The 14,396-nt window shown below is 43.3% G+C and overlaps 1 protein-coding gene across 4 annotated transcripts in view; it reads left to right on the forward strand.

Moving 5' to 3' along the window:
• The window catches only part of CCAR1 (cell division cycle and apoptosis regulator 1), a 309,834-nt gene that overhangs the window by 241,417 nt on the left and 54,021 nt on the right, over positions 1 to 14,396 (forward strand). For all 4 annotated transcript variants that reach the window (XM_033940771.1, XM_033940773.1, XM_033940772.1 and 1 more), the window contains one exon: positions 4,475 to 4,589. In XM_033940771.1, the coding sequence (XP_033796662.1) occupies positions 4,475 to 4,589 (115 nt within the window). The remainder of the gene's footprint in view (positions 1 to 4,474; positions 4,590 to 14,396) is intronic.

The following is a 14,396-nucleotide window of genomic DNA, read 5'->3' on the forward strand; positions in this document are numbered from 1 at the left end:
TGAAGGCTTTGCTAAAATCTAAATACACCACACCTAGCGCACATCCTCTATCCAATTCTCTGGTCATCCAGTCAAAGAAATTGATCAGATTTGTCTAACAAGACCTACCTCTACTGAATCCATGTTGCTTCCGGTCCTGTAATCTACAGGATTCCAGAAACTTCACCATTCTCTGTTTTAAAAGTGTTTTCATTAATTGGCTTACCACAGAAGTCAGACTTAGCAGCCTATAAATCCCTACTTCTTCCTTACTTCTACTTTTGTGGAGAGGGACCACATCTGCCCTTCTTCAGTGCTCTGGTACCACTTCCTCAATGAAAAGGTCAGTCAACGGAGCTACTAGAACTTCCCTAAGTTCCTTCAGCACCCTCGTATGTACACTATCTAGCCCCATCACTTTGTCTACCTTTATTTTAGCTAGCTCCTCACAAACACAACCCTCTGAAAATCGATCAGGGTCTATTACTCCTCCATCACTATTCGTGTTTGTTTTCTGCGGTCCTGCTCCCGGCGCTTCAGCCGTGAACATAAAGCAGAAATATTTGTTAAGCAATTCAGCCTTTTCTTTATCAGCTTCTACATATTCATCCCCTTCACCTTTGAGTCTCACAATGCCACTTTTGCACTTCTTCCTATCACTAATATATCTAAAAAATGTCTTGTCTCCTTGTTTTACCGTGTCAGCTATTTTTTCTTCCATTTGCATCTTTGCTTTCCTGACTACTCGACCAGCCTCTTAACTTTTCCAAATATTTTTACCTGTCTTCCTCTTTCTGCAATATTTTGTAGTTTATGAAAGCTAACCTCTTATTCCTTACCTTCTGAGCTACTACTTTTGAGAAACAAAGCTGCCTTCTTTTCCTCTTACTTTTTCTTACTTGCCTCACAAAAAGATTTGTCGCCCTTACAATCACTCCTTTTAGTTTTGCCCACCGCATTTCCACTCCTTCCAGGCATTCCCATCCAGATAATAATTCCTTGACGTAAAGCCCCATCCGAACAAAGTTAGTTTTTTAAAAGTGTAGAATCTTTGCTTTTGAATGAGCCATCGCTATACCCATCTTAATATTAAACCGTACCATGCAGTGATCACTGGATGCCAGATGATCACCTACTGTAACATCAGAAACGCTTTCCCAGTTTGTAAGCACTAAGTCCAGTATGACCCCATTCCGCATGGGTTCCATTACCAACTTCTAGAACAGTTCTCCTTATAGAGAATCCAGGATCTCCCTACTCGTAGAAGACCCTGCAATTGGGATATCCCAATCAACATCCAGCATGCTAAAATCACCTATTAGTAAGACTGCCCCCTTTTTAGATATATTCTAAATGTCTACTATTAAATCTCTATCTACTTCTTCCGTCTATTAAGGAGGCCTGTATATCGCACCAATGTAAATATATTCACCATTCCCTCTTTCCAAATTGATCCACAGTACCTCTTCCTTGCCCTGCAGATCCTGCAATTGTGTGGCTTTAATATGATCTTTAACATATAACGCTGCTCCCCTTCTTTTTCTTCCTACCTTGTCTTTCCTGAACAGATTATAGCCCGGTATAATATTAGGGTGGAATAGTGTTTTACTTTGAATATATTAATTGAAATATGTTAGCTTTTGGAAATATTAATTGCAGATATCTTTATACTGTATTCAGTACAAAATATGGAGCCCCTTTTCAGGTTTAATATTTCACAATGCGCCTGGTGGTGGAGAGCTTTTGTGTTGCTATTGCTCAGATAATATGAAAATGGATTTTTTTTGTATGGTGACTTCCAAAGAGAAATGTTCTAGTTCTGATCTGCATATTGTGGGGAGATAAAATATCAGCTCTCATATAACTAATTTTATTATGGTGTGTTAAAAAGCCAGTTTTGCCTAACAGTTGGGCAATCCTTGCCCCACCCCTATTTTGGATTCTCGGGGGGGGGGGGGGGCAGAGGAGGCCTGAGCACTCTTGCACTGCACCGCATCTCAACATAGGGTACCTTATGCCAATTAATACTCACACAGAGATGTAATTTCATAAAAATGATATTTATTCAATTTATATCAAATTAAACTTGAGGTTAAAATTAGAATTAAAATGCCAATTAATTATATACATTACATGCATAAACAGTCTGTGTGGGGGAGATGTATCACCCATGAGACAAAGTTATCCATGCATATGGGAAGGTTTCCCATGAATCAGAGCTTTGTTACTGCTTATATACCATTACAATGATTAGTGACACGTCACTTTAATCGTCCAATGCTCAGCTATCATGTCTTCTTAGAAGGCTGGTCTAATTCAAACAAAAGTCATTCCTCTTTCTGAAAAAGCCAGCTCACAGAGCCCCTATGTTTGTACTAGAATGTAGCCTAAGATCAAAAGCTATCTCTTACACAAATTTTCCCTGTAATTTACATTTCAGGTTTAACAAAGCAATCTAATTTAAAAAGACTTCTTGCATGCATCTGAGAGATCCAGGTTCAAAAAAGTTTCACTGTTCATCTTAAACTTGTTGTGAAAAGGAAATAACAAAGGTCATTCTTCCTAAAATCTAATACTGTATTTTAGTATATACTAGTGTTTAAGCCTGTTACATTGACGGGTGCTAGAGTAGATGTCTGTCTATTTTTTTTTCTTTGTCTCTCTCTCCTTGGACGCTGTCTTTCTGTGTGTTTCCTTGGCCCCCTGTCTGTCTGTCTTCCTGGCCCCCTGTCTGCCTGTATTTCTCTGTTGCGCCATGTCTGCCTGTCTCTCCATGGCCCTCTTCTGTTCCTCCCCCTCCCAGAGCAAAGCATGATTGCTGTTTGCCCCCCAGCATACCGCTCCTCCCCAAAGCAACCCCCTTTCCCTCTCCCCTTACCCCCTGTTATGCCATGCCTGCCTGCTCTGTGGTCCCCTTCTGTTTCCCCCACCTCCCAGAGCAAAGCATGATTGCTGTCTGCCCCCCAGTACACCTCTCTCCCCAAAGCAGCCCCTTTCCCTCTCCCCCTGGCCCCCTGTTGTGCCATGCCTGCCTGCTCCATGGCCCCCTTCTGTTCCCCCCCTCCCAGAGCAAAGTATGATTGCTGTTTAACCCCCCCAGCACACCCCTCCCCTCAAAGCAGCCCCCTTTCCCTCTCCCCTTGCCCCCTGTTGTGCGATGCCTGCCTGCTCCATGGTCCCCTTCTGTTTCCCCCACCTCCCAGAGCAAAACATGATTGCTGTCTGCCCCCCAGCACACCCCTTCCCCCAAAGCAGCCCCCTTTCCCTCTCCCCCTGGCCCCTTGTCAAAAAACGGCCGAGGTCTTTTATTATTATTTTTTTTTATGGGGCAGATATTTTGTGTGTGTAACACATGCAAAATATCTGTGCCATGTAAAAAAATGAATAAAAAAGACAGGCAGGCCTGTCAAAAAGCCTGCAGACCTGACGGTAACTCAGTTACCGACAGGTCTGCAGCAGTCGGGTTTGCCAATAGTAAAACCCGACTCAAATTAGCCAAGCAATTGTTAGTGAATCAATCGCTTGGCTGTTTTGCATGGGGTTTTACTAATTTGCATGGGACGATTGGGATCGGATCACTACAGGGGTTAGTGAATTGGGTCGGAGGGAAATCTGGTTACTAAGGAGTCGCAAACTGATCGGTACACGATTGGTTTGCTTAGTGAATCTAGCCCAAATGGTCCAAAAGATAATAGAAGCCAGAGGCTACTAGTAAAGAAAAACAAAGAGTAACTCAAATAAAAGAAGTCACTGGTATCTTAATTATGTAAAAACACAGAAGAGCAGTTATCTCCATAGCAACACTCTTTTTGGCCTTGATAGATCAAATAAATCAAAGAAGTTTCTGGTAATTGGTATATCTCACATACCAGTTTAAAAGTTCTCATCTTTTCTCTTTTTAAATATCTTCCTAATATTCCAGATTCACTCATGATATTCCATACTCTCTCATTCATTCATAAAAACATTATTAAATAAGTAAAACTCTTAGTTATCTAAATAATTATGTAAACACACAGAGGAGAGGTTTAGACAAAGGACAGTGAAAAACAACTGTCTCCATGGCTCACAAAAAGAAGGGAGGGGAGCAGCCCATTTGATTACATGTCCCCCTCCCAATTTGCGGTTTTAGGACTTGTGATTTTGATTATTCGTGATTTCTTAAAACCGGAATTACTCCTGCCTCCCGGAGCTCCCTAGATTTTATCTGGTGGTCTAGCGGTCTTTCGGGAAACTATGGGAACTCATGGCTGCCATTGCTGTCTAAGCATGTACCTGAGCCATTGGTTGATAAATGACTTGCCCTGCCCAAGATTATGATGACTACTATTAGAAAAGAACAGGATTTGAACCTAGGCCTCTTTATTCCCAGTCCATTATTCTAGCACTACTAGTAATATACTTCTGTAGTGCTGCTAGATGAACCCTGGCTTCAAGCTTTCATTCTTCTATTACACAGGTTTCTCAAGAATACTGTTAACATGTTTGATTTTAGAAAGAAGATAAAGAGAGAAAGCGAGAAGATTCTAAAGATGATGATGAGACTGAAGAAGAAAATAATCAGGAGGAGTATGACCCTATGGAAGCTGAGGATGCCGATGACGATGATGGTAAGAGCTGTACTTGAAGTTATTTGTAGATCTCTCTTGCAAACCAGAGCCTCCTTCATTTCTTGAGCTTCAGAAGCTAGATATAACTTCTTGCCCTTGCCCCTGCCCGATGAATGGTTCAGGTTTTTTCTTTTTTTCCTGCATCACTGAACTGGCGGTCTGGCCTCTCCTTAAACTGAACACACACGCACACCTGTGCTACTTAGTTGGTTATGTAACACCTCTTAAAATTAAAACCTTCCTCTGCACAACTTGACTTGCAACCAATGGTGTAGCCACCTTTGGGGGGGGGTGGCAGCACCTCTAAAACTGCTACATCTATTAAATGGCTGGTGGGAATGGCCATGCCTGCCAGCTTAAGAGATCTATCGCCCAAACTCCTACTAATGGGACCCTCTTGCTATTTCATTGGTGAGGAAATTAACAGCATGCTTTCCAGCTGTTGACGCCAGCACTCCCTGCACATGCTTATTTCATGCATGAAGTGAGCATATGTGGGGAGTGCCAATGGCTGGAAAGCATGTTACCAACTTCCTTGCTGCTGAAGCAGGACGTAATCCAAAAATATGTGAACTGACATCACATTCAAACTAGTAACCTAAATATGGATCGTGACCAACAATTTATAAGTCACTCAGAAATGTGAAACTCTTCAAGGAAGGATCGCACCCCCCTAGAGATGAACCAGAGTTTGCCTTCCAGTCATTGCAACTGTTTCAATGCTGGTCACGCTCCATGTTTGCTTACAAAAATAAATAAATAAAGGTTACAATTTTACAAATTCTTGTGTAGGAATTCTTTCTTTTTTTCTTTTTTGTCAAACAAACATCACTCTAAAATGAATAAGTTGTAGTGTAATGACTTAGCTTCATGACGGGTTAGGGGACGTAAGGCAGAACGTAAGGCAGTTCGAGCATCAGATCTCTTTGGCTGGTGGGGTTTGGGCATCCCTTTCAGCTGAGATATAGTTTTTGACATGGTGAGTATGCTTTTATTAATATATTGATAAAACTGGGAATAGTGTTTTACACTGGAAGGAAGTGACATTAGAGAGAGTAGAAGATCTCCAAAAAGGAGTATCCAAAAAACCAAACTAATGTCATCCTACTCAAGTGGAAGCTCCAGGTTGCCTGTGCACTACGAGGGTAAGATGGCTGCTGCTGCAGAGGCAGAGAGAATGTGAGTGGCAGAGCCTGATGGAGCAGAACAGGTCCTACTTTGAGAAGAAATGAGTAGGTGGTTTCAGGAGTTTAAAATTGATATAGCCATTGTGCATGGGGTGATACAAGGAATGATGGAAGATTTAAAAAGAGATATTAAGTAGATCAAGCACCAGATGAAGGAAATGGGCTGTGATGAGCGTAAAGAGTGATATGCTCAGGTGGAGTTCTGCCACGAAGAGGTACTTTTGAAATCAAAGGACTTTGAAAATAGATTATGGAGGTATAACCTCTAACTGTGAGGAGTACCCGAGGCTCTACAAGATGTTTACTATATGAAAGTCACAAAACAGATTTATATTACAGCAGCGGTTCCAGTCTAGAGAGCTACTATTGGAACATGCCTATAGGGTAGCAAGGCCAAAGGACAGAGAAATACCCAGAGAAATAATTGTTTGCTTTCACTAATACTTTCCGAAAAGAAGAGTGTTAAGAGCAGCCTGGAAAGGAGGAGATCAAATACTTTGGAAAGAGACTAAGATTGAAATTTACATGAATATGGCCCCATGAAGCAGAAATGACAATATTGGAACTTTACAGCAGCATTAAGAGAAAGAACAGTGAGCTACCAGGGGCTGTTTCCAATTGGACTGTCCTTTGCTTTGGATGGCAGAACCTATTGAGCCAGATCATTGATGGATCTTGCCAAATGTTTTCTGAGGTGTGCTTGAGCACTCCCTATGAAGTGGTCAAGAAAGAAAGGGATCAACAGGTGCAGCCTAGTGTAGTCTTCCGTAGACCTCACTGGCAGCAGATAGGCAAGTCTGGCATCTGGCAGTCAAATAGGTAAGAAGTGACAATTGTGCCTAAAATGATGGTCCAACCCACATGAGCTCCCATTTTTTAGCTTATCTTTGTTTGCCTTTAAAAGATGCCTACTAGTGGAGAGATTCCACTTCAGCAGGGACAAAGTAACTAGGAGTCAGAAAAAGCACTAGACTGTGAAAAAGAACAGACTGACTCAGTAACTTAACATGACCCAGGAGGAGGACCCGCTGTACAAAAACTTAGCTCAGAGAAATAAAACTCTGAAGAGGGAGAGGTAACCCCCTCTTAGGGAAAGAGTTTATCTTCCAATCATTGCTGCATAAATGTTAAAAGCGAGTCCAACTCAAAGGTAATAAGTATTGTAACTGTGTGTATATCTCTTAATAGCTTACTGTATACGTTCAAAACAATAAACTTTTTGCATTCAGGTTGGCACTGGAAACTCTACATGCACTTAGCTAGTTGTCAAAAAATACTTATCAGGGTCCCGACGCGGCCCCGTTTCGGTGTCTACTTCAGGAGACCCCGTCTGACTGATTTAGTTCTGCTAAGGAGTAACAACCATGAGAGATTCAAAAAAAGGATCATTCACGGAAATCGTCAAGGAAATCTTTCATCTTTTTGAATGATCCTTTTTTTGAATCTCTCATGGTTGTTACTCCTTAGCAGAACTAAATCAGTCAGACGGGGTCTCCTGAAGTAGACACCGAAACGGGGCCGCGTCGGGACCCTGATAAGTATTTTTTGACAACTAGCTAAGTGCATGTAGAGTTTCCAGTGCCAACCTGAATGCAAAAAGTTTATTGTTTTGAACGTATACAGTAAGCTATTAAGAGATATACACACAGTTACAATACTTATTACCTTTGAGTTGGACTCGCTTTTAACATTTATGCAGCAATGATTGGAAGATAAACTCTTTCCCTAAGAGGGGGTTACCTCTCCCTCTTCAGAGTTTTATTTCTCTGAGCTAAGCTTTTGTACAGCGGGTCCACCTCCTCAGTACTAGTGGAGAGAGGCTGATAGTAGTGCTTTTGAGTTCTTTTGACTCGGTCACAAGGTTCTGTGCGAGAACTATTATTCACTTTGGCTCTGTGAAGGTTGCTATCTAAACAACTGTTACCGATTTTTTAACCAGATTAGCTAGTATTTCCCATAACAGAGGGTCCAGTGTAAGTATAAAAAGTAAGGGTGATAAAGGGCAATCCTAGCAGATTCCACATTATATGGGGAAAAGCACCAATAATAGCCCATTGGCCCAAACCTGAGCTTGGGGTGCTGAATATAAGGCCTCTATCATGTGAGTAAACCATGGACCTATCCCATACAATAACTTTAACAATTTATTATTTCTATAGCGCTACCAGATGCAGGCAGCACTGTACATTATAAATGCAAGAGATAGTCCCTGCTCAGAAGAGCTTACAATCTGATTATGATAGACATACAGAGGGGGCTAGAAGGTGATAGGATTTGTCAATCTATGCGTGGGGAGCTCATCTGGATGGCCTTCACACTCAAGGTCACTGGTCCCCCAGAAAACAACTCTTTCATATAATTCTTTTGGAACTTAGAGTGATTTACTATACTTTCGGAGCTTTTCAGCATCTAGTGGTCAATCATGTCCTTCTAGTTCGAACGGACAATCAAGTCGCCATGTACTATATAAACAAGTAAGGAGGAACGGGGTTTCTCCTTCTCTGTCAAGAGACGCAGAAGATCTAGCTTTGCTTGTAACATTTTTCTCAAAGCTGTCTATATTCAGGGGGAACAGAATTTCTTAGCAGACAAACTCAGCAGAATTCTTCAACCTCACGAATGGATGCTCAACTCAGCAGCTCTCCATCCCATTTTCTCACAATGGGAGACTCCTCAAGTGGATTTGTTTGCGTCCCCCCAAAACAACAAGTTGCCTCAGTTCTGTTCCAGACTGTACTCTCCTCATCGCCTGAAGGTGGACACTTTCCTTCTGGAATGGACGCACAAGTTTCTCTATGCGTTTCCATCCATTCCTCTCATCCTCAAGACACTTGTCAAAGTCAAGCAGGAGTCAGCCACCATGATACTTATAGCTCCTCGGTGGCCCAGGCAGCCTTGGTTCTCCCTTCAGCTCAGTATCAAGGAGCCAATACCTCTGGCAATTTTTCCATCTCTTCTTACGCAGAATCACGGTTCTCTTCTACATCCCAACCTTCAGTCTTTACACCTGACAGCTTGGTACCTCTCGGGCTGAACTCAGCTGATCTTCACCTATCTCAGCCTGTCAGACTCATATTGGAAGCTTCCAGAAAACTAGCCACTAAGCAGTGTTATCAGCAAAAATGGATTCATTTTTCTGCCTGCATCACCAGGATCCGACATCCATCTCTGTTTCCTCAGTTTTGGATTATCTCCTCCATTTATCTGTCTCTGACCTCAAATCCACATCCATCAGAGTCCATCTCAGTGCTTTCACTGCCTTTCATCAACCAGTGGATGGAAAACCTCTTACTGCTCATCCTCTTGTCTCTAGATTCATGAAAGGACTTTTCAATGTTAAATCACCTCTCAAACCACCTCCAGTGGTTTGGGATCTCAAAGTGGTTCTTACTAAGTTGATAAAGCCTCCATTGAACCAATGTCTATGGCTCATCTCAAATACTGTACTTGGAAAGTTGTCTTTCTCATTTCACTCACTTCTGCCAGAAGAGTTAGTGAACTTCAAGCACTAGTGGCGGAACTTCATCCAAAGTTCCTTCCTAAGGTCGTCCCTGAATTTCATCTCAATCAATCAATTGTTCTTCCAGTATTTTTTCCTAACCCTCACTCTCATTCAGGAGAAACGGCTCTTCATACTTTAGATTGTATGTAAACAGGCATTGGCCTGCTATCTCGACAGGACAAAGCCGCATAGAATGTCTCCTCAACTTTTTGTCTCCTTTGATCCTAACAAGTTGGGTCATCCTTTTTCTAAGAGAATGATTTCCAATTGGTTGGCTGCGTGCATCTCGTTCTGTTATGCTCAGGCTGGGCTTCAACCGGGGAGTCGTGTCACAGCCCATAAAGTCAGAGCTATGGCAGCTTCAGTAGCTTTTCTCCACTCTACCCCTATTGATGAGATCTGTAAAGTTGCTATTTGGTCCTCGGTTCATACCTTCACCTCTCATTACTGTCTGGAATCTTTTTCCAGACAGGATGGGCACTTAGGCCAAGCAGTATTGCAAAATTTGTTTTCCTAAAGGCCAACCTTCCATTCTGGTTAGCTTGGAGGTCACCCATATGTGAGAATATGCTGCCTGCCTGTCCTGGGATAAAGCACAGTTACCGTAACAGGTGTTATCCAGGGACAGCAGGCAGATATGCTCACAACCTTCCCACCTCCCCTGGTTGGCTTCTTAGCTGGCTTACTGAACTGAGGAGCCACACGCCTACATCAGGCGGGAAGCCACTCGTGCATGTGCAGTGTGGTCAGTTGTGAACTTTCTAAAGTTCTTAAAGTGCCGGTGCACTTTTGCAGCTGTCAGTACCGGGGCTCCATGGATGACATCACCCATATGTGAGAATATCTGCCTGCTGTCCCTGGATAACACCTGTTACGGTAAGTAACTGTGCTTTTTTAGCTGCTTGTAAAATTGATAATAATTGGTCAAGCATGCTAATTTTTGGTAGTCCAGTATAACTTTTTGTGCCATTTGCAGCAATGCTAGTATGAGCATCATGGATACAAAAGCTGACCTGAAAATTTGGCTCAAAGTATGCCCAAAAATTTGTCGCAGTTTGTTAAAACAGATTTTGTCCAGTTTATTAGCTGCTATAGCTCCAGAGCAAGAGTAAATACAGACTTCAGATTTTTTATTATAGACTGTCTTTAAGCCCGTTACATTAACGGGTGCTAGAATAGATGTGTCTGTCTGTCTGTCTGTGTTTCTTTATCTCTCTCTCCTTGGCCGCTATCTGTATCCTTCTGTATCCCCCCCCCCACCAGAGCACAGCTGTCTGCCCCCAGGACACACCTCCCCCCCAAAGCAGCCCCCTTTCCCTCTCCCTAACTGTCTCTCCATGGCCCTCTTCTGTCTTCCCTCCCCCGAGCAAAGCTGTCTGTCCCCAGCACACCTCTCCCTATCTCTCCATGGCCCCTTCTGTCTCCCCCCAGCATACCCCTCCCCCCCAAAGCAGCCCCCTTTCCCTCTCCCTGTCTCTCCATGGCCCCTTCTGTCTCACCCCCAGAGCAAAGCTGTCTGTCCCCAGCACACCTCCCCCCCAAAGTAGCCCCCTTTCCCTCTCCCTGTCTCTCCATGGCCCCTTCTGTCTCCTCCCAGAGCAAAGCTGGCCCCAGCACACCTCCCCCCCAAAGCAGCCCCCTTTCCCTCTCCCTCTCCATGGCCCCTTCTGTCTCCCCCCAGCACACCCCTCCCCCCAAAGCAGCCCCCTTTCCCTTTCCCTCTCCCCCTGGCTCCCGGTATTGATCCCCTTCTTACCCTCCCCTCCATCCCGGCGTCTTCTGGCCTGCTCCTCTTCAAAGCAAACTGTGATCTTGGTGGCCGGCTTTAGCGAACCTAGCAGGCCGCTCTCCAACTCGGTAGCACGTTCCCTCTGATGCGATCCCGTGCATCAGAGGGAGCGTGCTACTGAGGTTGGAGAGCGGCCTGCGAGGTTCTTTAAAGCCGGCCACGATCGCAGGCTGATCTGAAGAGGAGGATCAGTGGCGGCGGCGGCGAGTGAGGTGACACGGCAAGGACGTGGGCAGGCAGTGAGTGAGAGGCAGCGGCGAGTGAGGGCGGGCGATGATGCGCCGAGGACAGGGAGAGAGCACAGTCGCGCGCCTTCAGCCCCCGCATGCGCCGTGAGGTTAAAATGTTGCCACAGAAGCACACCTCACGAATTTTCGAGAGCGCATTCGCGCTCTAGCGTTTTATTATTATTGATTATCTTCGCACTGAACATTACACTCTCAAATTTGCAGCAATTCTGCATGAATAGCTGCATTATAACATTCCTTCAAATTTGGCATCTTTGACATAGGGGCTGAAATTCGTCAGATTTCAGGATCAGTTATAAAAAAAAAAGAATCTGCCTTGTATATTCCGAAAAGCAACACTGTTTAAAAGAGAAAATTTTACTCTATATGATACATGCCTTTTGGTTTAGCAGTGCCACTGCCATAATTTTACCTCAAAGTTAGGAATGCTTAGCAGTGTGACATGTAATATTTGCATTATGCATTTATGTTCAATAATTTGAATACCACTATATTTCTAACTGTTTTGTGATTGCCAAAGATTTCTAAAGGTTCTACAATATTGTTGAAATATGTATTTTCCTCGTGATGAGTGAGTTTAGTGATTGGTACTATATTTTGTGTTTCATTTGCTGTTCATTCTCCAGTAAAGGCTGCACTGGGTTTATTAATTGGTTGCTATGTATAACATTTGTGTACCATTCATATTTTCCAGGTATTAAAATAGTTTTTACATTCAGAATTGATAGGCTTAAGTAGGCCTTGTTGAACCCATTATTACCAATCATTTCAGCCTTTATTTATTGCTTTGGCTCCATTCATATGCTTCAGTCAGGTATTTTTAACATTTTTGAAACTGTGCCAAGATATCTGATTCAGATTGTGTTCTTCAAATTTTAGGTTATAGATGTTAGACTTTGAAGCAAATATAACTTTGCCTCCCTATTTAATTGGGCAAGGTACTTGTGCATCAAAGTACAATGTAATTTTTCATGCAAAAAAAAAACCCGCATTAAAAAGATTTAAGGATTTTACTGATTATGAGTAGAAGCTACTGATCAGACGCTCAGGAAGCGCCGGCTTAGAAACCCTGGTACAGCCTTGGCCATGGACAGGGCTTATGTGTGTGTTCCCTCTGTGTTGCACCAGGGGCTGGTAGTTCTTGTCAGAGCGGACTGGCCAAGGCATCCATGGTATGCAGATCTGGTACATTTACAGAGGGACCAGGGTCTCAAACTACTCTGTCATCTGAGGTTACTATCACAGGGCCCAATTGGCCTGGAGGATCCAGAGCACTTTGGCATGGCTCTTATGGCATGGCTCTTGAGCATGTAGCCTTAGCATGCAAAGACTACTCAGAAGTGGTTATTGCCACTCTCCTAAAGTCCAAGAAGCAGTCAACATTGGCTGCCTATGCGAAGGCCTGGAAATACTTCCAGGGCTGGTGTGTACAGAAGAGTGAGGACCCAGTCTCGGTATCGATTCCTTTGGTTCTAGCATTCCTTCAACAGGGGCTTGAAAAAGGCCTGGCGGTTGGCTCCCTCAAAGTACAGATAGCGGGTCTTTCATGTTTCAGGCCCCAGACTAGAAGGCCATTGGCTTCTCACCCAGAAGTCTCCAGATTTTTGAAGGGAGCATTACGTCTTCATCCTCTGGTATGTCAGCCATTTCCAACGTGGAGTATTAATCTCATTCTGCGGGCTTAGTAGAGCACCATATGAGCCTTTGAAGAAGAAGAAGAATTTATTTTCTTGTATACTGCCCCACTAACAGTTCTAGGCGGTTCACAACATAGAAGGTTCAGTGACGGACCTAACAGTTAAAACAGTGTTTTAGTGGCGGTCATGTCAGCACAACAGGTGTCTGAGTTGGAGGCTTTATCCTGCAAATAACCTTTTCTCAGATTTTTGGAGACTGGGGTATTGCTGTGTAGAGTCCCCTCTTTCTTGCTGACAGTAATCTCAAGTTTTCACATCAGCCAAGAAGTACGGTCGCCTGCCTTCTTGCCCTTGGGGTCCAAGATGAGTGACAAAGTTCTGAAGGTGCTGGATGTTCGCAGTGTGTCATGTTGTTATCTGGAAGTAACGAATGAGTTTCAACTGTCGGATCATCTCTTTGTGCTGGTGGGTACTAGCTGCCAGGGCCAGCTGGCTTTGAAAGCAACCATTTCTAGATGGATTCTTATTGCCATTTCTTCGTCACATTCCATTAGGAGCATAGCATCCTCCTAGATGGAGTCCAGAGCAGTTTCTCTTGTAGAGTGGCAACATGGTCCTCTCTCCATATTTTCACAAAGTTTTATAAGGTGGATGTAGCAGCCAAATTGGATATCGTGTTCGGATCTTTAGCACTTTCAGTAGGCTCATCTGTCCCTAGATTCAGGGACCTACTTTGGTATGTCCCACAGGTTCAAGAATGATGTGCCTATTGCACTAGAAGGGAAGATTAGGCACTTAGATAATCTCCTTTCTAGTAAATAAGCACATCATTCTTGAAGCCCTCCCTAACTTATGAACATTAGCCTGCTTTCTGTCTCAGACATGTCCATATTGCTGGATATCTTGTTTCTTTCCTCTATCCAGCAAGGGCAAGGATAGGGCTACTACTTAATTTTTGAAGAACTTGCAACACTTTTGTGTAGGTTGCACCGAGGTAGGTTCCACCTCATTCATTTCACCTCGTTATGTTACACAGGATTTATATTTATTTCATGTTAAATTTTGTACTGTCAACAGAACAGATTTGTTTCTCATGGGGAGTCCCTGTACCCCTCCCTGTTATGTTTTCTTCTCTAGGGCTGACCATCTACTTTGATACGAACTGAGAAATTACAGAACAACCCAGAGTGAGGGATGGTGAAGCTAGAAAAAATGTAAATGAGGTTTTCTACACCAGATCTCACAATCAAAGGTACACAACCCACATGTTCAAGAACGATGTGCCTATTTACTAGAAAGAAGATTATCAAGGTAAGTACCTATCTCATCCCTCCATTGTCCCAGGTACCACAGTTAGATAGTGAGCCTACCAGGACAGACAGGGAAAAAGGTACTTAAGAGTACCTGATTACTATTCAGGTACTCTTAAGTATTTTAAACCACT

This window comes from Geotrypetes seraphini, chromosome 4 (genome assembly GCF_902459505.1).
Source record: "Geotrypetes seraphini chromosome 4, aGeoSer1.1, whole genome shotgun sequence".
Classification (NCBI taxonomy): domain Eukaryota; kingdom Metazoa; phylum Chordata; class Amphibia; order Gymnophiona; family Dermophiidae; genus Geotrypetes; species Geotrypetes seraphini.